General features: G+C 36.1%; 1 protein-coding gene across 1 annotated transcript in view; it reads left to right on the plus strand.

The window, feature by feature from the left end:
• DNER (delta/notch like EGF repeat containing) overlaps nucleotides 1-25516 on the plus strand; it is a 330352-nt gene extending 304836 nt beyond the window's left edge. The window contains exons 11-13 of the mRNA XM_051983379.1: nucleotides 2723-2854; nucleotides 18286-18532; nucleotides 24473-25516. Of these exons, the coding sequence (XP_051839339.1) occupies nucleotides 2723-2854; nucleotides 18286-18532; nucleotides 24473-24584 (491 nt within the window). The 3' untranslated portion in view covers nucleotides 24585-25516. The remainder of the gene's footprint in view (nucleotides 1-2722; nucleotides 2855-18285; nucleotides 18533-24472) is intronic.
• Nucleotides 25517-26025: the final 509 nt, after the last annotated feature.

Below are 26025 nucleotides of genomic sequence, written 5' to 3' on the forward strand. Positions count from 1 at the left end.
TAGTAGGTAGTTAATCAATGTTTATTGATGATGTTTAGCATACTCTGTCCTCAGTTCACTGCATTGATTGGACTTCTGAAGTCTTTCAAAATATAGCTCTTGAGTTGATGACATAATCAACTGGGATCCTGGAATTTAAGGGAACTTTTTGTTTGAGGAGTTTCAGGTTTTTTATCACAATTGCCCCTCTTGCACACAAGCACTGTATATTCACTTGGATCCTCTGGATTGTAAATCTAGATCTGGAAGGGAAGCTCCCAATCAAAAAATCTGACCTTCTCCTTTTACAGATGAGGAAACTAAGGCAGATGGAAGATCATAAATTTCCCCAAAGCCACATCCTTAGAGTGTAGTGCTACAGAAAAGTGGCAGATTAGAGTAGATCTCTGTATTCTACAGGAAGATGGGGGTGGGGCAGCTGGTTAAAGCTCTGGGACTGCCCAGGATCTAGAGCAATGTGATTTATGGGACTGGCACTCATGTTGGGCTGCAGGTTAGTTAGTGGCCGAGGGGAAAGCTGTACAGAGCTGGTGATCTTTCATTTTTCAAGAGTTCACAAAATTTCTATTGGCAGCCCCAAAGAGAAACTCTGAGTGGTACTTCCCCATTCCAAACTGGCTTTCTGAGAAAGAGAGAAGGTTGCTGAGCTAGATATCTGTCAAGATCTTTTGCTTCTCAGCTCATTAAAGGTTCACATATCTCGTATCTGGAATACCATGTCACACTATTTGTAACTGTCCAATGGTTGTCCTTTCTTCCTGAGAGTGATTTCCCCACATTAATACAAAGACAATCTTAGAAATTGGTTAGCAAGAGGAAATCAATTGGATATTTTCTCTATTGACATAAATGACTATATTTGTTACAAATAGCAAATTCATTTAGACAGTGCTGAAATATAATCAACCTTGTCCAGCTCAGATGCTATTAGGGTGATTACAACCAATTGCACTTTAAAAATAATTGAGGGGAAAGCTAAGCACTGAAAAGACTGTGAAATGGAACGGCTATGATGCCATGATCTTTGGAATGCTGTTATTTCTCTTGCTGAAGAAGACAGAAGCAACATGTGGTACCTTTAGCAATTCAAGATAAACAAATAGTTGATAGAAAAGCATCCACCAATGCTGATTCAGGGCTAATCTTGTGGAGATTATTAATTTCTGTGTAAACTGAAGGCTTAAAGTCATTACTGAAGTTGCTTGCCTTTTTAATGATGGGTAGGAATGAGGAGTAGAATTTAAAACTAATTTTTAAATGAATATTAATTTAAAAAAATTAATTGGGAAATATTTAGCAAAATAAATAAAAATATTTAAAAATAAAGTCATCAGCTACCAGCATGATACCCGAGTCTCTAAGGAGCAGATCAAAATATACAGAATGGGGCATAGAATTTGATCAGATCCCAAACTAACCAGCCAAGCATGTCTTCAGCCCAGAAAAACCCTCAATTCTGGAAAATCTCTGGTCATATAGAACAAATAATCTCTCAGAGTAGATTGCTTACTCCTTGGGAGATTATTTAGCCATTTGCTTTTAACTAGTTTTTAAGGAGTACTTTACACACAATGAATAGTGGATAAAGTTTAGGACTGAGTCAGGAAGACCTGTGTTCAAATCTTCCCTTAGATATTCCATGGCTAAATGACCCTGGACAAGTCACTTGAACTCATTTTCTCATCTCTAAAATGGGATTAAAAATGGCACTTACCTCCTACAGTAGTTGTGAGAATCAAATACGATAATTAAGTAAATCATTTTGTAAACCTTAAAGTACTACATAAAGGCTAACTATTAGCAAGAGAAGGAGTGGTAGTATAATGATATGGTAATAGTAGCTGTCACTCACAGTTCCTTGAGAAATGGTCAATTCAACAAGCATTTACTAAGGGCTTACTGTGTATAGGGTACTTATTGTACCAGGAGCTGTGAGATACAAAGATGCTCTCAGAGTGTATGTTAATGGTGTCAGACTCAAATAGAAATGGATAGTTGGGCTGCCTACTGAATTAGAAAACCACAAATTAATTTTCCCATGTTGTATTGTATTTTTATCTATTTTGTTGAATATTTACCAATTGCATTTTACTCTAGTGAATGTTTACAAGCTTGAAAACATGAGTTTGATACCCTTAGTGTAGATTCTATTCTGCTTGCGTTGAGATAGAGGAATGGTGGTGAGATATAATGTGTTGTTAAGTCATTTTTCAGTCATGTCCAACTCTTTCTGATCCCATTTGGGGTTTTCTTGGCAAAGATATTGGAGTGGTTTGCCATTTCCTTCTTCAGCTTATTTTACAGAGAAAGAAACTGAGACAAACAGAGTTAAATGATTTGCCCAGGGTCATCCAGTTAGTAAGTATCTGAGGAAAGATTTAAATTCAAGATTAATTTTTTCCTGACTCCAGAACCATTGCTGTACACTTATTTGACTGTGTGAGGCATGAAGGAAACTCAAATTCTAAGAGACAAGGATGAAATGACTGGTGTAAAGGATTTTAGTTTAGGACCATATTTGTTGTTTTGAACCAGGGAGTTGCCATACATAGGCCTGAGTATTTTATACCTTGGATGAAGCAAAAATTGCTGCTGGAATAAAAGGAGCTATAAATCTTACCTGCCCATGCCTTTGCCAGCCATAAAAAGCAATTATTGATAAGCTAAAACAAGGGATTTGATGTTGCAGCTGTGATTTGTGTAATGCTTTTTATTCCCTTAGGTGAAGACTGTGAGACTGAGATAAATGAGTGTGAGAGTAACCCCTGCCATCATTCTGGGACATGCATAGACCAGACCAATGGTTACATCTGCCACTGTCCCCACAACTGGATTGGACCAAACTGTGAAGTCCGTAAGTATTTCTGCATCTTGTTTTCTATGATCAGATCCTGAATTTATAAGACAAGGTATAGAAAGGAGAACATTGCTATATAGCCTCACCTGTACTAAAATCTAGCCCTTCCATGTTTTTAGAACAAAATTTCTAAGGCCATCTCTGGCCATCTTGGTCTATATCTTGCCACTGAACCCAGATGGCTCTGGAGGAGAAAGTGAAGCTCAGCCCTACCTTATTTAAATCCAATTCACTTGTATATTATGGAATCATCTCCATGATGTCATGGTCCTGTTTGAGAACAAAGAACAAACAACAGCCTTCATTTCATTTAAAAATGGAGTTAAGGCTTAAATGTCTAAAGGATTACATTCTCCTGAAGATGCTACATGTGTGTATATTTTGGGACTTCAGTGTCAGGAAAAAAATTTATAAGTAATTTCAGTGATAATGGATAGAGATGGACATGAACATATTCAGGGTGACACCAGTGGCTATTTGTGCTGTACAAGCAGCATAAAAATGGTAATTTTCAGAGACCATGTGACTTGAGATGGATTTGGGTCTATCATGGGCCCCAAATGAAAGATGGCAGATAGATAACCTAAGTGCTGCTCTGGATCCTCTTAGGTTTTAAAAGACCAAGGAAAAAAGATTTCTATTGTGTTGAATAGAGAGAGGAATTTTGGGAAAATTTGAACAAGATATAATATTGTATCAAGAGAAATCCATATCTGTACAAGCAGGAGGGTCCATTGTGATAACCACAGATATTTCAATCTTTTCCCAATATTTGTGGCCATTTAGTTAGGAATTATAGCTATATAGAGGTCATCAAAACCATTTGATACTGGCTAAGAAATAGAGTTGTTGATCAGTGGAATAGGTTAGGTTCACAGGACAAAATAGTCAATAACTATAACAATCTAGTGTTTGACAAACCCAAAGGCCCCAGTTTTTGGGATAAGAATTCACTATTTGACAAAAACTGCTGGGAAAATTGGAAACCAGTATGACAGAAACTAGGCATTGACCCACACCTAACGCCATATACCAAGATAAGGTCAAAATGGGTTCATGATTTAGACATAAAGAGTGATATTATAAGTAATTTAGAAGAACTTGGGATCATTTACCTCTCAGATCTGTGGAAAAGGAAGGAATTTGTGACCAAAAAAGAACTGGAACTCATAATTGAACACCAAATAGATGATTTTGAAACAAAACTAATGCAGACAAGATTAAAAGGGAAGCAATAAACTAGGAAAACATTTCTACATTTAAGAGCTCTGATAAAGTCCTCATTCCTAAAATATATAGAGAATTGACTCAAATTTATAAGAATTCAAGCCATTCTCTAACTGATAAATGGGCAAAGGATATGAACAGACAATTTTCAGATGAAGAAATTGAAACATTTTCCAATCATATGAAAAGGTGCTCTAGATCACTATTGATCAAAGAAATGCAAATTAAGACAACTCTAAGATACCACTATACACTTCTAAGATTGGCTAAGATGACAAAAAAAGATAATGATGAATGTTGGAGGGAAGATTGGGACACTAAAACATTGTTGGTGGAATTGTAAACACATCCAGCCATTCTGGAGAGCAATTTGGAACTATGCTCAAAAAGTTATCAGACTGTGCATACCCTTTGATCCAGCAGTGTTATTACTGGGCTTATATCCCAGGGAGATCTTAAAGGAGGGAAAGGGACCACATGTGCAAAAATGTTTGTGGCAGCCCTGTTTGTAGTAGCAAGAAACTGGAAACTGAGTGGATGGATGCCCATCAGTAGGGAATGGCTGAATAAGTTATGTTATGTGAATGTTATGGAATATTATTGTTCTGTAAGAAATGACCAGCAGGATGATTTCAAAGAGACCTGGAGAGACTTATATGAACTGATGCTAAGTGAAGTGAGCAGAACCAGGAAATCATTGTGCATGGCAACTGCAATATTATATGATGATCACTTTTGATGGATGTGATTCTTTCCAAGAATGAGATGATTAAAGCCAGTTCCAATGATCTTATGATGAAGAGAGCCATCTACACTCGGAGAGAGAACTGTGGAAACTGAATGTGGATCACAACATAGCATTTTCACTCTATTTGATGTCGTTTGTTTGCATTTTGTTTTCTTATTCATTTTCTTTCCTTTTTGATCTGATTTTTTTCTTATGCAGCAAAATAATTGTATAAATATATTTACATAAAAAAGAGAATCTACTATCATGTAGGGGAGACCAGCCAATTACAGCCTGGTTCAGTAAACACTTCATTTTGTAAATTGAATCAAAGGATAAATTGGTTCCTGAAATATATATTAAAAAGTGAAAAAAAAGGAATTGTAACTATAAAATGATACAATTCTTAAATCTTTTCACACTCCTTCACTAGCCTAGACTCTTCTAAGTGGAAAACTATCACCATTTTTAGTTTGACCCAATCACCATGCTGCTTTTGGTCAGACATCTTCTTGCTGTGTGCTGCCTTTTGTTGGTCATGTTTCCATCATGCTATTGTTTGTTGACTGTCTTCCCATATGTTGCCTTATCCCTCCTCTTAGAAGGCTCGGTCATTCTCTTCCCCACTTTCTACTTCTTCTCTAGGACCAGTGACCATGTCAAAAGAGGGAGTTATATAGCTGCTCAATGATTCCACTCACTATCCTTGTAGCTTCTCTAAACAAACAAACAAATAAACAAAAAAAAAACAACACTTCCATATGTCCACTCCCCAATATTCATTTTCTTCCCCATTAGAATGTAAACTCCTTTAGAACAGAACTGGATTTTCTTTTTTTTTTTGCCCCTTTCACTTTTCTTGGCACATAGTAAATGTTTAATGCTTTTTCATTTAAAAGACTTGTAGAATGTCTATTGTGTTCCAAGCCATGTATAAGCTACTTGGGGTGGGGGAATACAACAGAAGAATTCTTTAAAGAATTTAGAATTTAGGGGCAGCTAGGTAGTTAGTGGATAGAGCACTAGCCCTGAAGTCAGGAGGACCTGAGTTCAAATCTGGCCTCCGATACTTAACATTTCCTAGTGGTATGATCCTAGGTAAGTTTCTCAATTGCCTCAGCAAAAAAAAAATAGAATTTGGTAATTTATATTTTATGAGCAACATACAAAATGTAACTTCTCTAGGGGCAGTAGCTCAGATTAGCTGGCAGGACTTTCAATCACTTTACTCTACTTGTCATTTGTGTGGGCAGAAATTTCCCATAATTCACTCCTCTTTTCAGGTAGGTTTTTTTTCCTCCCAATTCCTTTACCTCTTCTCCATGCCCCGGCAAAGTATATTTTTAAACCTAGCATTAGGGCCAAGGGATTATGGATGCTTACTTCTCTTACCCAACTCCCGTTGTTATTACTGGCTCATTTTATTCCTAGTGATACCCCCTGTTGAAAATATTCTCTTTGCTCTGAGAAATTGTTAAAATAAATCAATAAATGATCTCTTTCTTTTATAACCTGAGCCCCCAAGCAGCTGGTGAAAAAGTAGTTTCAATGAGCCCCCAACTAGGCTGGTGAAATAGGAGTCCTTCTTTTCCAGGTATTCCTAATTTACCTCCCCTTAACATTGCATTCAAGCATTAACCATGGTTTAGTAGCTTAAGAATTAAGGTAAAATCTAAGTATAAAACTTCTGAACACTAGTGCCTTTAACACGAATAGGGAGAGCAAGGCTACTACTATCTCTTTAGAAAAGGCACAAAAATCAGGGATGAGTTTTGTGTTGTGGGTTACGATACAGCCTCTCATTATTACACAACCTCAGACTGTGTTGATTGCCATTTTGCCTCAACATTTCAATTCTGGTTCAGGTTCCCATCACATCCACTGGCTCCATTTCTCTCTGCTCACTACCACAAATCCCAATAGCTATACCTTATTTTTTTCTCTCCATGTGGTTGTCCAAAACTTTTCTGGTCATAGTATGCTGTGAGTATGCTTCACTTCATCCAAGGTCAAGTTCCTTCCACCAGGAAACTCTGTCATTCTTATATAATTGAAAGTAGTCTAGGACCAAAGTTCCTACATTTTGTCTATTTTTGTTTCTCAGTTCCCACTTTGCAAAGGAACATTATGCTCATTTTGAAGAATCAACTAGAGTTTATCTTTCATAAGTACCAATCTTTGAAAACACTTTTGCATCACAAGGAATTAAACTTTAGCAAAGAGCACTTATATTTTATATAGCATTAAAGAAAGCTTCTTAGTTTTCTAAGAACCTTAAGAAGAGATATATGGCATTCCGTGGTGTGGAAAGTACTTTTATAGAACAACTTCCTATGAAAACCTTGTTAGAACTATCAAATTATAATTCTTTTTATAATTTTATATATATATATATATATAAAATTTTTTACAATAATTTTTACTTTTACAATAATTTATAATAATAGGTAAAAAGGCACTTATTAAACATTATGTAACAGACATTTTGTTAACTGGTATAGATACAAAGAAAGGCTAAAGACCATCCCTGTTCTCAAAGAGCTCATGGCCTAATGGGAGAGACAACATGTAAATAAGTTACATAAATTGGAAATAATCAATAGTAGGAAAGCACTAGAATTAAAGATGATCAGGAAAAGTTTCCTGAAGAAAGCAGAATTTGGACTGGGACTTGAAGAAAGCTAGGGAGACTGAGAGGTGGAGATGAGGAGAGAGATCATTCCAGTCATGGGGGACAACCAGTGAATATGCCCAGAGTTGACAGATGGAGCATCTTGCTTCATTGGATCAGAGAGTATGTGGAGAAGAATAAGATATAAGAAGACTGGAAAATTGGAAAGGTCAGGAAATGAGAGACTCTGAAAGCTAAGCAAGATTTTTATATTTGACCCCAGAAGAGTCATTTTTATTGATTGAATGGAGTAGGGTGTGACATAGTCAAATCCCACATTCTAGGAAGATGATTTTGGCAGCTGAATGTACCTGAACAATTGTTTTCAGATGACACTCAGCTTCAGCAGATTTCATTTAAAGAATGGGATCATGTATAGGGCACTTGTTGTGGAATCAGGAGGATCTGAGTTCAAATCTTACCTCAGACACTTAACACTAGCTGTGTGATCCTGGACAAGTCACTTAACCCCAATTGCCTTATCAACAACAAAAAAAAAAGGATTAGAATCAAAATGACCTTGATAAATTATAGGAGTGACTAGTTATGAAGAGAATATGAATCAGAAAGGAGAAGTACAGGCCAGAAGATTTAAGAGAGAAAAGAGCCTCCAAGAACATAAAATAGAGATTGATTTTCTCGGTAAAAGTAGCGTAGAAAAAGAGTGAGATGTCATAATGATCCAAAAAATGACCAATAGTCACCAAAAATATTATTTTATTCCTAAAATAAATGGGCATAATGCCATGAATCATGGAAAACTATTTAAAGACAATCAGAAAGTTAGAACTAATGGAACAGTGTGTAACTTGTCCTATACCTTCTTTTTGTAAAGAAAGAAACTGAGGCCCAGAGTGATATCTTTTTTATACTCTTCACCATTTTATTATTTACCAGCTACTTACTAGATAATTTACTTTAGGTACTTTTACTAGTGCTTTACTAGCTATTTACTAGGCTACTTAAATCCCTGTTGCGGACTCTATAGTGGTACATGTAAAATTTCAAAATGGTACTGAAGACAAAGAAGTGGGAATTAAAATCTCTGACTAATGGCCATGGGAACTCCAATTATTAAACTCAAAGAAGCAGAAATTGAGAAGTGACAACTCTTAAACATTTGGAAATATCTAAAATATAAAGAGGCATTATGGGAGATGGTTAGATTTAGGTTTGGGAAGACCTGGATTTCAGTTCTGCTTTTGTCGTCTATTCTTTACACAGTTTTCTAACACTAACCATCATAGATGCATCAGGATAGAAGTTTATGCATTAGAAGTTTCCCCACACCAGTGACATCAAAAAATGTCCCCTTATTTGAGGAACATTGACCAGATGGCTACCATATTCATTGATGGAAGGAAAATAACCAGCTTCTGTGGAATACATGAATATTTGCAGAGCACTTTTCTTATATTAATTCATGCACAACCTCTCTGTGAAAGTGCTGTTATTATCTGTTATTATCCTCATTTACAGATGAGTAAATTGAAGCATGGAGAAATTAAGTGACTTGCCCAGAGTGGAGAGAGTGGAGGCAGGTTTCATATTTAAGTTTTTCCTAATCTAAGAACTGCACAATGATGGATGATGTAAAGCAAAAACATGTTTAATACAAGGATGATTTTTTTTAAATTAAAGCCTTTTATTTTCAAAACATATGCAAAGATAATTTTCAACATTCACTGCAAGGAAGATTTTTCCAACAATGGAATTGTTTAGTAACTCATTGAATTACTCAAAGAGGCTATGTTTTGTGGAACAGTTTAGGACCTCATGGAGAATCTTGTGTGACTTTTTTTAAAAAATGAATTTTTAGTGCTATATTGGGAAAATTTCTTCCTTCTCCTTTCCTCTTCAAAAAACCACCCTATATAATAAATATTCTTATAATTCAGCAAAATTGTGGACTTTCAACCTCTACAAAGGAGTGGAAGGAAGTGTCTTCTCTTGAGTGCCATATTAAAAGGCATATATAGACTTCATTATGGAGGCAGAGGGTAGGCATTGTAAATTTTTGAGTGTGTGATATAATCAGAACCATGAATTCAAAAAAGAAATATGGCAGCCTAGGGCTAGAAGGGAAGAGACTGGAATTAGGGAGACCAGTTAGGAGATTGCTATTATTGTCATGTTGGATGAGAAGATGACAGAAGAAGTAGAAGTGTTGGTGGCTGGATCTAAGGACAATAATCAACTATGAAGAGTTAGTTTGGGTGGTACTGAATGGCTAAGAGCAACTTCCCCTTTCACAAAGAGCCACCTAACTTTCTCAGTCTAAAAATTATCCTCTTGCCCCTAAAACAACTAACTACATTTTCAGGGTTCCCCAAACCCTTACTTCCAACCCCCACCATGTGTCATCTTTGGCCCTTTTGCTCTCTGCTTTCACCAATAAATTTGCTATCTGCTCCTGAAAAAAAATAGCCATGAGTGAATAGAATGTTATAGAGATAAAACATAGCAGATTGATCCTAAAATTAGCACAATGATGCTGTGATGCAATTTAAAGAGCAAATGACCTCGAAAAGCCTCTGTTCATAAAAATGGAAGAATTCTAGTGTGGAAAAGAACCTTAAAATATTTTCTTGTTGAATTGGATTTTAAGCAAACAAGTAAACAAGCCCTTTGGCATCTGATGTCACTGATTTATAGGACAACAGAGCTTGAAGATAACTAGAAATGCCCTTTGTATCTCCCTGACTTCTGACAGGCTCACATCTAACCAATCTCAAAGAACCACCAAAAAAAGTCAACAACGAGAATGTCCAAAAGCCTCTATTGTTGAAGAAAACATTTTCCTCCTTTTAAACAGAATCAGAAATCCTTCTCTTCCACCATTAATCATGTCCTGATTTGGTCCTTGAATATGGAAAACAGCTGATTCCCTTTTCTAAGAAATACTATTGCAGGAATCACAGGACACTAAAGATAGGAGAGAATTCAGAGACTGTTTGGTCCAGCTCCTTCAGAGGAAAGCAATGAGATTTTGATAGTTAAGTGATTTGCTCAGAGTTATTCTAGTATTAAGGGATGAAGTCCAGATTCAAATCCAGATTTTATGATTTCAAGATTAATCTTCACCATGTTGCTACTGATGAGTTGTACTGTCTTGAGTATTTCATTTAGCCCTTCTTGACCTTAATTTTTTCATCTATGAAAAGAATAGGAGTAAGGATTGGTTGCTCAGTTCTTGGATTACAGCACACTAACACTTCCATTGGGTTTTCTTGGCAAAAGTACTGGGTTGGTTTTCCATTTTCTTTTCCAGTAGATTAAGATAAATAGAGGTTAAGTGGGCTTAGCCTGGGTCAAACAGCTAGTAAGTATCTGTGGCTGAGTTTGAACTTGATGCTTCTGTCTCCCACCTCAGCGCTCTATTGACTGAGCTACCTATCTGCCTTCAGAGGAAAGTATTAGCCTAATTCTAAAATTCTAACATCCTATGATTTTATCAAATGACTTCTCTGCCCTCACTCTAGGAATAATTGAATCTTAAGTAGCACATTAAACTCACAAGATGCTGAACATACATTGTATAGGAGATAGGTCATGTGTAGATAGAATACTGGATCTGCAGCCAGAAAGATCTGAGTTCGAATCCAGATTCAGATTTTTAATAAGTAGATAGATAATGGTGACGATGATGATGACGATAGCCAACATTTATATTGCTCTTACAATGTGCCAGACACTGGGCTAAGCACAATTATGATCTCATATGATACTGACAATTGCATTGTGAAGTAGGCTCTGTTATTATTCTTATTTTACAGATAAGGAAATGGGTGTAGAAAACAGTGAAGTGATTTGATTAGGAACATACATCTAGTATCTGAGGTCACATTCAAACTTGGGTCTTCTTGCCTCCAGATCCAGTGTTTTAACTACTGCACCATCTCAGTTTCCTCATCTGTGAAATGGGAATGATAGTAGCACCCACCTCCCAGGATTTCAGCCAGGATTAAATGAGATAATATTGGCAACGTGTTTTTTTAATCTTTGCTAAATCTTTGCCAGCTATTAGTATTATGTTAAATCTTTATAATTATGTATTATAAACATTTTTATAAATAATTTATAAATATAATTATAAAAGGCTCTGGTAATAGCAAAGTCTCCACCGCATAGATGCGGGATGGGAAAGTCAGGCAAAGCTGCAAAACTTGCCACTGGTCCTCCAGGGAGTCAGCCTTCATGGGCAGATTTGAACCTGTTTTTTTCTGACCCCAAGAACAGGACTTGTGCTGTTCCTGTTCTGCAAGATTTTAGAATGCAGCTCTGAGAGAGAGAGAGAGAGAGAGAGAGGGAGAGGAGAGAGAGAGAGGAGAGAGAGAGAGAAACAGCACTAAAGGGAAAAAGTCAGATGATTTTTCCTGCAGTTGGTAGTAACAAATGAAGGCTGGGAGCTGGACTCACTCATCTCCATGAAAGCTCCCAAGGGTTTTTGAGACTTGACCTCTCAGACCACAGGGAAAAATGATAGAGACAGAACTAGAATCAATTCTGTGAAAAATTCCCAAACAGAAACTGTCTTAATATGCATGGAAGATACTTACTTGTGCAGTTCAATTATCTCCTAATCTTTCTTCCTCCTTCCTCCTTTAGGGAAAATCACAGCCCCCATTTCTATTGGATAGGGTAGCAAATTAGAGATGCACACGAGACTCTTCTGTTTGGTATTTAAAGCCCTTGTTAGTCTATTAGTCTTCCGATTCTTTATTCCCTTCCATGCTATATGGGCAATTGGGTGGCACTGTATATAGAATATTAGGTCTGAAGTTAGAAACACCTGAATTCAAAAATGGCCTCAGACACTTATTAGTTGTGTGACTCTGAGCAAGTCACTTTACTCTGCCTCAGTTTCCCTTATCTGTAAAATGAGCTAGAGAAAGTAATGGCAACCCATTTCAGTGTCTTTGCCAAGAAAACCCCAAGTAGGGTCACAAGGAATTGTACAAGACTGAAATGACTAAACAAACATGCTGACTTATTTGTATTTTTCCACATTACTTTCCATCTCTCATCTTCAGGCCCTTAGCCTACCTTACTCCATGCTTAGAATGCTCTGCCTCTTAGTTTCTCTGACTTCTGTCACTTCTCAGCACAGTTCTTTCTTTCTCCCCCCAGCTGCTTCCCCTCTAACATAATTTTTAATGTATTCTTATATTCATCTGGTTCGTTACATGCTGTCTCTTATTAGAATGAAAGTTCCTTTATAACAACAACAACAAAAAAAACCCAAAACAAAATGAAAAGAATGTGAGCTTCTTGAGGGTAGGAATGGTTTACATCTTTATATCCCCATTGTGAAGTACAGTGTCTGTGCAGTCACTTAAAGCTCTATATAAATACTAGCAATTGTTATTAATATTAATGATAATTATTATTAACTTGGTAAATGCCTATTAACTAACAGAGCTATAAACCAAAACCAGTTAAGAGACCCTTATTATTATGCATCTTGTTAGAAAGCATTAGTCTACAGAGCTTCTACAATTTCACATGCCAATTAGTTCTATTTTAGCTATTCCACAGCAACCTTTGCTATTAATTTTAGCCTAGGGCCATAAACGGTTTCTCATACTTGGCAGGTAGTCATTATCCAACATCCAATCAGTAATAATAAAATGTAATAAGGTCTATCCCATAGATTTTTTTTTCAGGTCTACACAGAGAGATGAGCTGTAACCATCATCCTGGGAAGATAATTTACCATTCTTATTAGTATTTGATGCTGTCCATGTCCCGAGATAAATCAGAGTATTCTGGGAAATTACCATAACAACTCAGGTGTCTGAAAATTTGAGTCACCATCATCCACATCCATTGCTTTGGGATTTATCTCACATCTGTCAGGTTTTATTGAAAGAAAACACCCTAAGGAAGCATTATAGCCTGATGTATACTGGGTATTGTTTGCATTGAGAAACATAAGGTTTTCTCATTGCTAGCTAAAGTTGCTTAGGTAACAATAATAGTAAATTTGAAAAAAACTTGAAAAAAATTGAAACTATATATATATGTAATATATATATAATATATATAAATATATAATATATATATAATAAATATAATAAAATGCTATGTGTATATACACACACACACACACACACACACACACACACACACACACATATATATATATACATAGCATTTTAGGTTTGCAAAACACTTTACATGCATTATCTCAGTTGAGCCCACATAGTAACCCTGTGATATAGGTCTAGAAGACATGACAGGTAGGTGTTAATTATTCCAAATTCAAATAATGTAGAATTTGATTTATTAGTTTATTTATTTATTATTATTTGTTAATAAAAATTGAATAGGAATACTATTATTTGTTTTATCATTCATTATAAATGATACCAGATAATGATATAATGCAAGCCAAAATTCAACTAATATGACTTGTGAGAGCTAGTTGAAGGTTTTTAACATGCAATTCTATAATCAGTCTGCTCTTGCCTAATGTCATATATGTATATGATGCATTGCTGGATACCATATTACCAACAAGTGAGGTATAAAAGGTAGATTGAGGTCTTTTTCTACCTCTAAATATGTGATCTTGCTTCCTGTAATGTGGATTCAAACTCTACCTCTGATAATTCCTATCTGTGTGACCTTGAGGAAATCACAATTTTCATGGCTCCAATTTCCTCATCTGTGAAATGAGAAGGTTGGACTTAGATGATCTTCAAGGTCCTAACAAACCTTAGATGAGGCTACAATCCTACAACAGGGAAACAAAAGCTGTCTGGGATTTACAAAGTGCCAGATAAATTAGTGAAAGGTATGTTTATGACAAATGTTAGCCTGTCTTCCGAGGGCTTCCTGGGTCACACAAATGGGAAATGTGTCTTGAGCACCAAGCATACATGTGTCATGGGCCATGTACCTGCTGTTGGCTAATGAGGTCATCCTATTCATCCCTTTGCTGATGCATCCTTTTTTTTTTTTTTTTGCCATCCTGGGCTTTATCCAATGTAGTAAATGATTCATGCAGTGGATCTCCCAGGATACTGCAAAGCTGAAGACTTATGAGGATAATGGATGGAATGTGAGATGCCAGATACAACCACTTGGTGTAAATAAATTTTGCTCTATTTCAGACACAGTCTTGGATTTATTCAAGCTAACTAGCTAAGCTGTCAGTCAAATTGAGTCAGGTTACTAAGCAGGTTTCAAGAGAAAAACAACTCGTACAGTGTTTTCCTCCTGATAGGGGAATGAGGCAGTGGTAACATGGGAGCAACTCTTCAAAAACTGAGCCAGAAAGTTTTTCTTTTGGGGAGTATAGAAAGAACCTGGACAGTTCCCCCACAGCAAAAGCAGTATGGAATAAGCACTACCAAAAGATCTGGTAAAATTCATATTCAATTGGAAGGGTCTAATGGATATCAAATATGTGTAAGAATCCTCAAAGGTCATTTCAAGCATCATCTTCTTCATGAGGTTTTTCTTAAACCTCAGTTTACTCTTTTCTCCATCCCTCAAATTACTCTCTATCTTTTCTTTCCCCTTAATATTTACATATGGACACATTGTTTCCCCTGGTTAGACTGTTTCACTTTGGATTCAGATTTCCCAGTACCTAGCACATAGTAGGTACATAATAAATTCTTGTTGATTGATTGATTTTGTGATAGTGAATGTGTGTGTGTGTGTGTGTATGTGTGTATACACATACGCACACATACACATATAATACTTAAAAATAACTGGGATTTCATTGATATAGATACTCTTGCCCAACAGAAACACTAACATGTTTTATGAATTATCACAGCTAAAATAATCATAAATTCTTTTTCCCTTCCCCCTTTGGTAGGAGATAGTTTGTAGCTACCATTTATGTAATGACTACTAGGTGCCAAGTATTGTGCTTTACAAATTACTTTACAAATAGTATCTCCTTTGAGCCTTAATATAACCTTGGAAAGAAGATCTATTATTATCCTGCTCTTTACAGATGATAAATAAAGAGTAACCTTCCCAGAGTCACCCAGTAAGTAATCTTTCTGATATCAGATCCAGCACTCTTAACTACTGTATGACCTGGCTGACGACTTAACCAGACTGGTTCTTGAATGACCATCCTCAGGGCCATGCTCAGAACTCTTTCACCTTTGTAGACTCGAGCTTAATAGATCTTGAACATCAGAGGAGATTTAGGATCATCTTCACAACACCATGAGGCACTGGAAGACTGAGATAGAGGACCTTCTATATATGTGTCTGTGTGTGGGGTACGGAGGGAGAGGGGAATATAGTTGTAAATATAATAATAATAATAATAATAATAATAATAACTGACATTTGGCAGTTGACAAAGCACTTGCATACATTATCTGATTTGAAACTAAAGTATTACAGAAGGAAGGCACTGTACATATGATTATCACCATTTTATAGAAAAAAAAGGAAAGTCAGAGAAGCAATCTTCCCATAGTTCCAGAGCTGGTAAATGTCAGAGGCAAGTTTTAAATCCATATTTTTCAGATGCCAAGTCCAGAATTATCCACTATGCCATGTTGCCTGTCAATACATGTACACATGCTCATGCATATGTAATGTTACATATGTAGATTATTTCCACGAAATACAGTAATATTATTGTAGAAATCCAACAGAAGGTTATCTGGCACTCCTGTGGACAATCCTATCTAAATAAAGGATAGACCCCAAATGCCAGTACATATCTGCTATGCTCATGCTATGGCTGTTCTGAAAGTTTAGCATAGTTGTGCTGATGTTGGATTGTAGCCTATACTTTTTTTTTTTCTGAGAGAATGTTGAAATACTTAGAAATCAAGTGAGTCATACTGCACTTTCATCAGCCAGAAAATAACAGTTGAATCTCTAAATGTATACCAGATCTCTTCAAACTATTCTTTGTGGACACTTAATTTAGGGGAAAAGCAATGTGGATCATTCTGTAAATTATGAGTTGGTTTGTTATAATTTCTTACATAGTTCTTTTTGCACATTTCCATAACTAAGAAATTATAATGGTTTATGCTATGTCATTTTCTTTCATTAGTCCAAGTAGACTATAAGCTTTGAAAACTAGAAGGCTGCATCACATTCACCCCCAATATTTCTAACATTTGACAATGTTAACAGTCAGCAAATTTCTCTACACAATATTTAAATTGAAGCATTTTCTCTTTCATTCAGCCAAACCTCTCTTGAAATTTTAAAAAAATTTACCTTCCTTCTCAGAGGGAGTAAAGAATGGTTGGTACCATCTTCCATGTGATAGTCTTCTATGACCCCTAAAGAAATATTGTGGCAAAGACATAGTTCTACAATGGCTCATTTTCCCAATTGCTATATTCCCCTAGGACAATGAAAACTCTTTGAGGACAGGGCCATTTTTTCTATTTATATCTCCAGTGCCTACACTTAGACAAAGTAGGCGTTTACTGGACTGGATTGGGTTGGGGGGCCACAGATGGCACAACCAGTGCACAACATGATAGAGAATTTGAAAGCAGACAGACCAGTCCCTATTTACTACCAGTATCTATTTCTAGTTGCCAGAAGTCATGGTATATGTATAATAAATGTGGTAAGATAGTATTGAAGGAGAAAAATGAAAAAAGAAACTATGTGTAGAAAGTGAGAGAAAAGATATTGTTGATATATCAGTGACAGTAATTTTGTATCATTTAGGATCTGACCCCTAGCAATTCTCTTATCATTACTAACTCATTTTAAGTTTTCTTAAATCCTATTTTCCAATAGATGATTATTATTTATCATCTGGACTCTGTTCAGGTATCTGTATCTCATGTCTCTGATGTTGACTCCCTGGGTTGTAGTTGCTTCATCTGTAAGAAGGAGTTGGACTATCATTTGAGGTCCCTTCAAGCTGTACAATTGTTTAGCTTCCTTTTCCTGGAAGCTCCCAAACAATCCCCACTTTTATAAATTCCTGAGCTATTACCTATTATAGAAACAATGTCATCATCTTGTCCAAAAAATTCCTATTAGTAAGGTTTTATGAGGGTGAATGTTGAAAATTATCTATGTACTTGCCATCTAGGGGAGGGGGTAAAGGGAAGAGGGAAAAAATTTGGAACACAAGGATTTGCAAAGGTCAATGTTGAAAAATTATCCATGCATGTGTTTTGAAAATAAAAAGCTTCAATTAAAAAAAATGTTTTGCAAAAAAAAATGAAAATTATCTATGCATATGTTTTGAAAATAAAAAATTTTAATAATAAGAAGAATTACATTTAAAATGTAAACTGGCAATTATACCTTAAATATGAATGAATTATCCTTATCAATAAAACAAAATAATAATAAAAAGCCCTATTAGTATAGGTCCTCATTCTTTGTGATATTACATATTATAATAAAGTACTATACTATAATAAATACTATACTTTAATATCATAATAAATAATAAGGTCTAATTTTCAGCTCTTGGAATAGTATATTGAATATTGATATAGTAATAAGGCAATTAGATGAATCAGTGAATGGAGTGTTGGACCTGGAGGAGTTCAAATTCAGCCTTAGACATTTTGTAACTATATTTTCTAGGCAAGTCTCTTAACTTTTGTTTGCCTTAATTTCTTCAACTATAAAATGGGGATAATAACACTACATGCAGAGTTGTCATGAGGATCACACTGGATAATATTTTGTGAAGTGCTTAGTATAATGCCCGGGACATAGGTACCTCAAGGTTGAAGGTACTAGAGTCAGGAAGGAGTGGAGATAGACCTTCGAAGGGCTCCCCTAGTAACATTCTACCATCTGTTTGCTTCCTTGTATTCACAGATATCCAGTGGAGGTCTGGACCCATGGCAGAGAGCCTGAGCAACATGCCGCGCCATTCTCTCTACATTATAATCGGCGCTCTCTGCGTGGCCTTCGTCCTCATGCTGATCATCCTCATCGTGGGAATCTGTCGGATCAGCCGGATTGAATACCAAGGCTCTGCCAGGCCGGCCTATGAGGAGTTTTACAACTGCAGGAGCATTGACAGTGAATTCAGCAGTGCCATTGCCTCCATTCGCCATGCCAGGTGTGTGGGTTGGGGGTGGCTTTGTACCCTGGGGGCAGTCATAAGAGGCACTAGCTCTGAAGTCAGAGGATTTAAATTCAAATTTTATCTCTTGTGTTTCCTACCCATGAGACCAGTTAAATCACTTAACTTTCTGGACCTCAGTTTTCCTATCTGTAAAATGAGGGGATTGGACAAGATGGCCTCTGAGTTCCCTTCCAGCTGCAGAGCTGCCATCCCTTGCATCGGTGATGGTGGTCCCTGATTCTCAAAGAGAATCAAAATGACCTCATTATATTAAGTCAAATTACAGTGTGTCCAATTCTGGGTGATCAGACCAATATGAGCTGGCAATGCTCTGCCACAGAATCAGGCACAAAAGTCCATGTGAACATTTGAGGTGGATTCTCTAAATCTGTGCATTTTGCTTATCTTTTGAGATACTTCCATTCTGCTTTGCAATTCCCCATTGGTGCCTTCTCACTATTTGATTTACATGGACTCTCAGTGATGAGCAAAGCTTGGTGGCTCCCAGAAGCGGGGGCCCTGATTTGTTGCCACTAAAAACAAAACAAAATATTATGATCCCATGGCACTGTATTAGTAAATTGCATAATAAGTTAAAAATCTTTAGTATAACATTATGTCGGGGATTTTAGAGAGAATAACATTTGTTAATATTGTTATTGTCCAGTTGTTTTGGCCATGTCCAACTCTTCTTGACCCATTTGGTGTTTCTTGGCAAAGATACTAGAGTGGTTTGCCATTCCTTTTCCAGCTTATTTGACAAATATGTAAATTGAGGCAAATAAAGTTAAGTGACTTGCCCAGAATCATCCAGTTAGTAATATAACATTATGTCGAGGTTTTTTAGAGAGAATAATATTTGTTATTATTGTTACTGTCCAGTTGTTTTGTCCATGTCCAACTCTTCTTGACCCCATTTGGTATTTCTTGGCAAAGATACTAGAGTGATTTGCCATTCCTTTTCCAGCTTATTTGACAAATATGGAAATTGAGGCAAATAGGGTTAAGTGACTTGCCCAGAGTCATCTAGTTGGTAAGTGTCTGAGGCTAGTTTTGAACTCAAGGAGATGATTCTTCCTGACTCCAGCCCTGATTCTCTATACACTATGGCATGACCTCTTTAAATGGCTGCCTTCTCTAAATACAGTATTATAAAGATGCCCCCCTTTTCTGTGGTGAGCCAATAGGAGGCAGCAGCTCTGGCTTTGTGATTTCATAAATATAATGAACTTAAGAAGGGGGGAACTAACTCTAATCTGATTACTGAAAGTCACAATTCATCTGGAAATTATATAGTTTTAGAGAGTTTCCTGGGACTTGTCTAGTGTCTCATAGCCAATATCTGTTAAGAGGCAGAATTGAACTCAAGTCTTCCTGACTCAAGTTCAGTTTTCTAGCCTATGAAGTTACATTCCCTCTCTCACTTGAATCAGACATACAGAAATAAAGTATAAAGACAATTATTAATTTTGCTTAGAATGGAACAAACATGTAATAAACGTTTACTATGAGCTAGGCAGGTTCACTGGCTCCTCTCCATAAACTTGTGGGAGCTTAGTTTATCTCAGAGTAAGTGGATTGGTCCCTCTCACCTTTAGTACAGTTCCTGGTAGCTGTAGGAATGAATATTGTGACAATATTCCAGAATGCCAGAGATTTCAGCTGCCATTCGTACCAAGAAAGATGTATCCTAGAGTCTTTGAGGGCTCCAAACGAAAGACACAGAATCCCTTATTTTCAATTCCCAAACCAGTTGTCATAGGCTTTGAAGATGCATGTATATTTATGATGGGCTCCTGAGAGCTGAACCTGCAATGGTTTCTAGTAGATAGCTTATTGAAGTCTGTTTTCACTTGGATACTGTTGGTAGGGGAAGAAACAGAAAGTATCTGTATAGGAATCTGGGACTGATTTTAAAAAATCAAAACCACTTGCAACAGAATGACAAAACGGCGAGCTCCTCATGTGATCCAAATGACTAAAAAAAGGAAAAAAATAGATTGTATTGAAGACAATATTTTCCAGAATACCTGGAGCTGAGGATCATTTGGCTTCTAGCAATTTCCTCAACAATATCACATATTTATCACCAAGTGAACTCCGATCTGCCTCTGGTTCATTGGTTCTGGGGGCCTTTGGGTTTCCTCTTTTTTTTTTTTTTTGTCTTTCAAGAAAAATTTATAAAACCCCTGACTTAGATCTTTAAGACAAATGCTCGACTTTTAGCCTTTAGATTATATTGAGATCAAATTGATATTTCATCAGTCAGACAAAAGTTTAGTGAGTCACTTGGATGAAACAGAGCAAAGACCGAATGTCTTACTCATCAGAGCCAAAGGTCTTTAAAAAAATGCTTACTAGGGACAGAAGGAAGTCTTTGGCAACATTGATGTCAATATTCATTGTAACTTGGGGAAAGGGAGAGGAAGAGAGAAGATGACCTCTAGAAAGACCACCAACCAACCACCCTTTGACGCACATTTGCCATATGACTGCCAGTCAGTATAATTTCCATTTATTTTGCCTGTTGTATCTCAGGATAGTATGATTAGAATTTGCCCTCCTCTTCCTTTTCTTCCCCTCCATTCCTTTCCTTTCTCTTTCTCTCCTCTTCTTTCCTTTTTTCTTCTCTCCACTCGTCTCTTCTCTCTTCTCTCCCCTCCCCTGCCTCTTCTTTCCCTCTCCTCTCTTTTTTCTTCTTCCCTATTATTTTATCTCCTTCCCTTCTTTCTCTTTCTCTTCCCTCCACTGTTATTCCTTCCTTTTATTTCCCCTTTCTTTTCTCCTCTTCTTTCTTCTCCTTTTCCATTCTTTCCTTTGAAAAGTTTATAATGAATCAGTACCTAAATAATAAGACATTGGTAGCAATGGGTTAATTTAATGACAAGATTTAGAACAAGAAAATTCCATTCTAAACTCCTTTTTCTTCAGATGAAGAAACTAAAGTCCAGGGAATCAAACTGATTTATCCAGGGTCTCGTAGAATGTGGCAGATATTTATAAAATTCTTAGACTGGACTTTGATTAAATGACATCACTTTGATGTTTTGCTGACTGGCCTTTGACCAACTAGTACAAAGGACCTGACTTCAGGAGATAAGGAGGTACTATCCTTCATAGCCATGAAGATGATATCATTGACATGTTGATGTCATGGTGCAGATTGAGGGCTCTTTCCCCAGTGGTGAGGGTGGATTTGCAACAAATCATCCCCTCCTTTCATCAGATTAACTTCCACAATTAAATCATGTCTTAAACTGAAAGCCTCAGAACTTAAAAAAAAATTAGCTAATCTTATTTCATAATATGATTAGTTTCCTTTGTGACCCTATGTGTTTTGTGAATTTAAAAACACTATTCTGCAAATGAATCCATAAACTTCATCAAATTATGAAAGGGATCCAAGACCCAAGAAATGTGGAGACCTCTTGGACTGAATAAAAACACATTCATTAATTCAATTTGTATTAATGTATTAAAGAGTAAGCATTGACCCTACCCTCAAGAGACATGGTTTCATATCTTTATTGTCACATAGTATATATGTGATTTCAGTCAGATCACATAAAATAATAATAATAATAATAAATAAAATATGCTAAGTGCCTTACACATATCTCATTTGATCTTCAAAATAATCCTGGGAAATAGGTACTATCATTCTCACCCTTTCAAGTTGAGGAAACAATCTCTATGGGCCTAATTTTCCTTAGCTATAAAATGGGGATAACAATACATTATCTATCTCAGAAGGTTGTTCCGAGGAAAGTACTTTATACAAGTAAACATTATGTAAGTATAGATCATGTGTGTGGCACTTTGCAAGATTCTAGAAAGGCTTGGGTGGATGTTTATCTTAATATGCTTTATAAAACAGAACAACAGCCCAATGCATGTATGTGAAGGTTTAAAACTCTTTAAATACCTTCTACAGAGCAGCTAGGTGATGCAGCAGAAAGAGTACTGGGCCTGGAATCAGGAAGATTCATCTTCCTCAGTTCAAATCTGGCTTCAGATATTTACTTGCTATATGACGCTGGGAAAGTCATATATCTTTGATTGCTTCAGTTCCCTCATCTGTAAAATAACCCACAGAAGGAAATGGCAAACCACTCCCAAAAGGGTCAGACATGACTGAAATGACTGAATAACAACAAAAATGCTTTCTATATCTTAAATATTCTTTGGGGTTCTTCAAACTGAGAGTACATATAAAATTCAACTTAACATTTCCCCCCTGCTATTTAGGTTATTGATTTATCACTCGGTTTAGGTGATTTTATTCAAATAAGTCAGATTCACTTATCTGTAAGCATAATACTGATCTGGCAGTAAATGGGACAGTTTGTCATCTTTTAAAAAGCTTTAAAAATAATTGTTAAATGTTCTTCAGTGTCATGAAAATAGCTCCAGCTTGCTCACACTAATGCTGTTTTGCTAACTCCTAAGACCTTTATTTTGCTTGGTAACTATCTGGCATCGTGCCTTCTGCCTCCTGGAGATGAGCCATCTGGAATGAATTGGCATATGTCATCAATGAGTGTTTCCAAAGGAAAATAGTTTTCAAAAATATTGTTCAGGGTGGGGGTTCAGCTGGCTGACCTCTGAGAGATTTTCCCATTTTGAGATTGCGAGATTCTATGAAAGCATGATATTCTTTCCCCCCATCCCTCTTCATCAAAAGTTGAAGTTCTGACTGATGCCAAAGCTCTAGAAAGAGACAGGGCAAGGAACAGAGCCAGGATTGGCCCATGGTGAACAACCTGATCTGGGAAATATGTTTTAAAAATTAAAAGCATATATTAAAATAAAAGTTTTCATAATTTTTACTGAAATATGTCACTTAGCATTAAGGCTTGTAAAGGAGAGGTTAGTTAATTTTCAAAATTGGGGTTTTAAGTCATTGCCATGAATGTAAAATGAGAAACTGTGGTGAATAGGAAATAAATTAATTTCTCTGAATATTTATGGAGCTTAATAAAGGGAAAAAATCAATATATGCTTTCTCAAAATCCACTATTCCGCATCTTGAAAGCTTTGCAAAGAATGAATCCAAAAACTGCATTGGAGTCTGCCAATCTTAATTCAATCCCACAGACATTTATTAATTGCCTTCTATTCAAAGTGTTAATCAATACTGGGAATTCAAAAATAAAACCAAAAGGATTCCCTGTCCTCTATAGGAGTTTTTACATTCTACTGAGTTGGGGGAGGGGACATGACTCACAGCTTAAGTAAATATTTAATAATTTCAGGAGGAAAAGATCCTTAAGAACAAGGGGCATTTAGGACAGCACCAAACTGAGTCTTGAAGGAATGGATAAAGGAGGGAGTGTGAGGTTGAAGCAGTAGCTTCTCATTTTGGGTCCTATTTCTTCCATTTAAAAATCAATGTATTGGACTAGATGAACTGAAAGGTATTTTCTTCTAGGTCTGACATTGTATTTTCTTCTAGTTATGAAATTTTAGAATTATCTGAGCACAGAATAGGTCCTTTTTAAATGTATACTTGTTACAATAGAGAATCATACATTTAGGGACAGCTAGATGGCACAGCATATAGAGAACTAGTCCTGGAATCAGGAGAACCTGATTCAAATCTGGCCTCAGACATGTAATACTTTCTAGCTGTATGCATATGTGTGTGTGTGTGTGTGTGTGTGTGTTTGTTTGTCTCCTCCATTAAAATATAAATTCCTTCTGAGTAGGGAATGGTTCTAGTCTTTGTATTTGGTTCCCAGGAACCAGTATTGTAGGCACTTGATTAAAAATAAATAAACAAAAATTGTAGATTGATTGGTCCTGAAATAATAAGGAAATCCAGTTATTTCTTTAAAAAATAAGAGGAAATTCTTTTTTTATCATTGGACAGTCTCAGTTAAGTGGGGCACAATCTTTGTTTAACCAGAATTCTATTTTCCTTTTCTGTTTCAGGTTTGGAAAGAAATCCCGACCTACTATGTATGATGCAACTCCCATTGCTTATGAGGATTACAGTCCCGATGACAAACCTTTGGTCACACTGATTAAAACAAAAGATTTGTAATCGACTGTATCTTTTTTGGATTATTTTTCAAAAAGATGAGATACGACACTAATTTAAATATTTTTAAGAGTTAAAAAAAACCTAAGAAATTTAAATTGTTAGCTGCTCAAGAATTTTCTGTAGAATATTTAAGAACTAATTTTCTGCAGCTTTTAGTTTGAAGAAATATTTTAAAAACTGAATTTGTGAAGTTCATAGACTACATTTTAATGTACTTCCAGCTCTGTGTGTGCTCTTTTCATGGTAGACACTATTATGACACCCAGATTAATTTCTGTGCTTGTTACAGAATAAGTCTAATGGAGAAGAAGTTTCTATTTGACATTAAAGTGCCGGCTTTCTGAGTAGAGTTAGGATAAAAATGTAAAGCATAGTCTGATGCATAATACAGTATATCCATATCTTAAAAGAAGTCTAAGATTTGTGTGTGTTGTGAAAAAAGAAACTAGTTACATTAATTATTCCTCACCTGAATGAATTAGCTTTTTGCCTTATTCTGTGCATGGGTAGAGATCCTATTTCTGCATTATTTGGTTGAATCTTGTGGAAGCATACTTTGGGGTTCAATGTTTGTCAGGTTTTGTTTTGTTTTGGAAATAGTCTTCGAGGTAGACCACCTTCACAGAACAAATAAACAACAAGTTCAATAAGTACCTAGGAAGACAAATTTGGTGATAGTATTGATCCTATATTTTTCTTTGAAAAAGTCCAAGTTTTTCTATTGTGAGTAAATTAAACCTATGTTTCAAGTTGTTCAAAGCTCTTAAGAGATTACAAATGTATGAGAGAACCGGCTCCTTGAATAATGTGTGTTTCTCCTTGCATATCTTATTTATACCCAAGACTCTTTTTTGTGGCTGTATTTGAATGCCGTGTGCTTCTTCAAGTTCTTGCTGATTTCAAAGGATACTAAATAAATGTTATCAAATCAATGGTGCCGTGGACTCTTTCATTCTGGAAAAATACTAGAAGTCTTTGATTTGGTTCTCTGTGTTCAAGAGAAAAACCTATTTTAATCATTCAAGTGGGTTTATCTGCAGTTGATCTTGAATCCAAGAAGATTTCTGGTTCTAACTCTTCCTACTCATGACTTTTTGGTCCAAGATATTTTTATGTGGCCCCAGGTATATTCGTATCTAAAATATACATACAAATCAAACATATTGATAATAAATTGTAATTTGTGACCTCCACATTCACTTATAAGACTCTTTAATGGGTCACAAACCACAGGTTAAGAATTGCTAAGATGTCCACCTGTATTGATAGAGGAAATTCATCATCAAAAGTTCCCTAACTCAATGAAATCACAGATCTAATCTCAACCCCTATAACTGCCATCATCACTCATTATGTCTTCTATAAATCTTTCCTCCATGTTAATGGAGTCTGGGGATAGAATGAAGTGGCAATCTAGGATTTTTTGCTCGTAAGACAAGTA

Source organism: Antechinus flavipes, chromosome 3 (genome assembly GCF_016432865.1).
Source record: "Antechinus flavipes isolate AdamAnt ecotype Samford, QLD, Australia chromosome 3, AdamAnt_v2, whole genome shotgun sequence".
Classification (NCBI taxonomy): domain Eukaryota; kingdom Metazoa; phylum Chordata; class Mammalia; order Dasyuromorphia; family Dasyuridae; genus Antechinus; species Antechinus flavipes.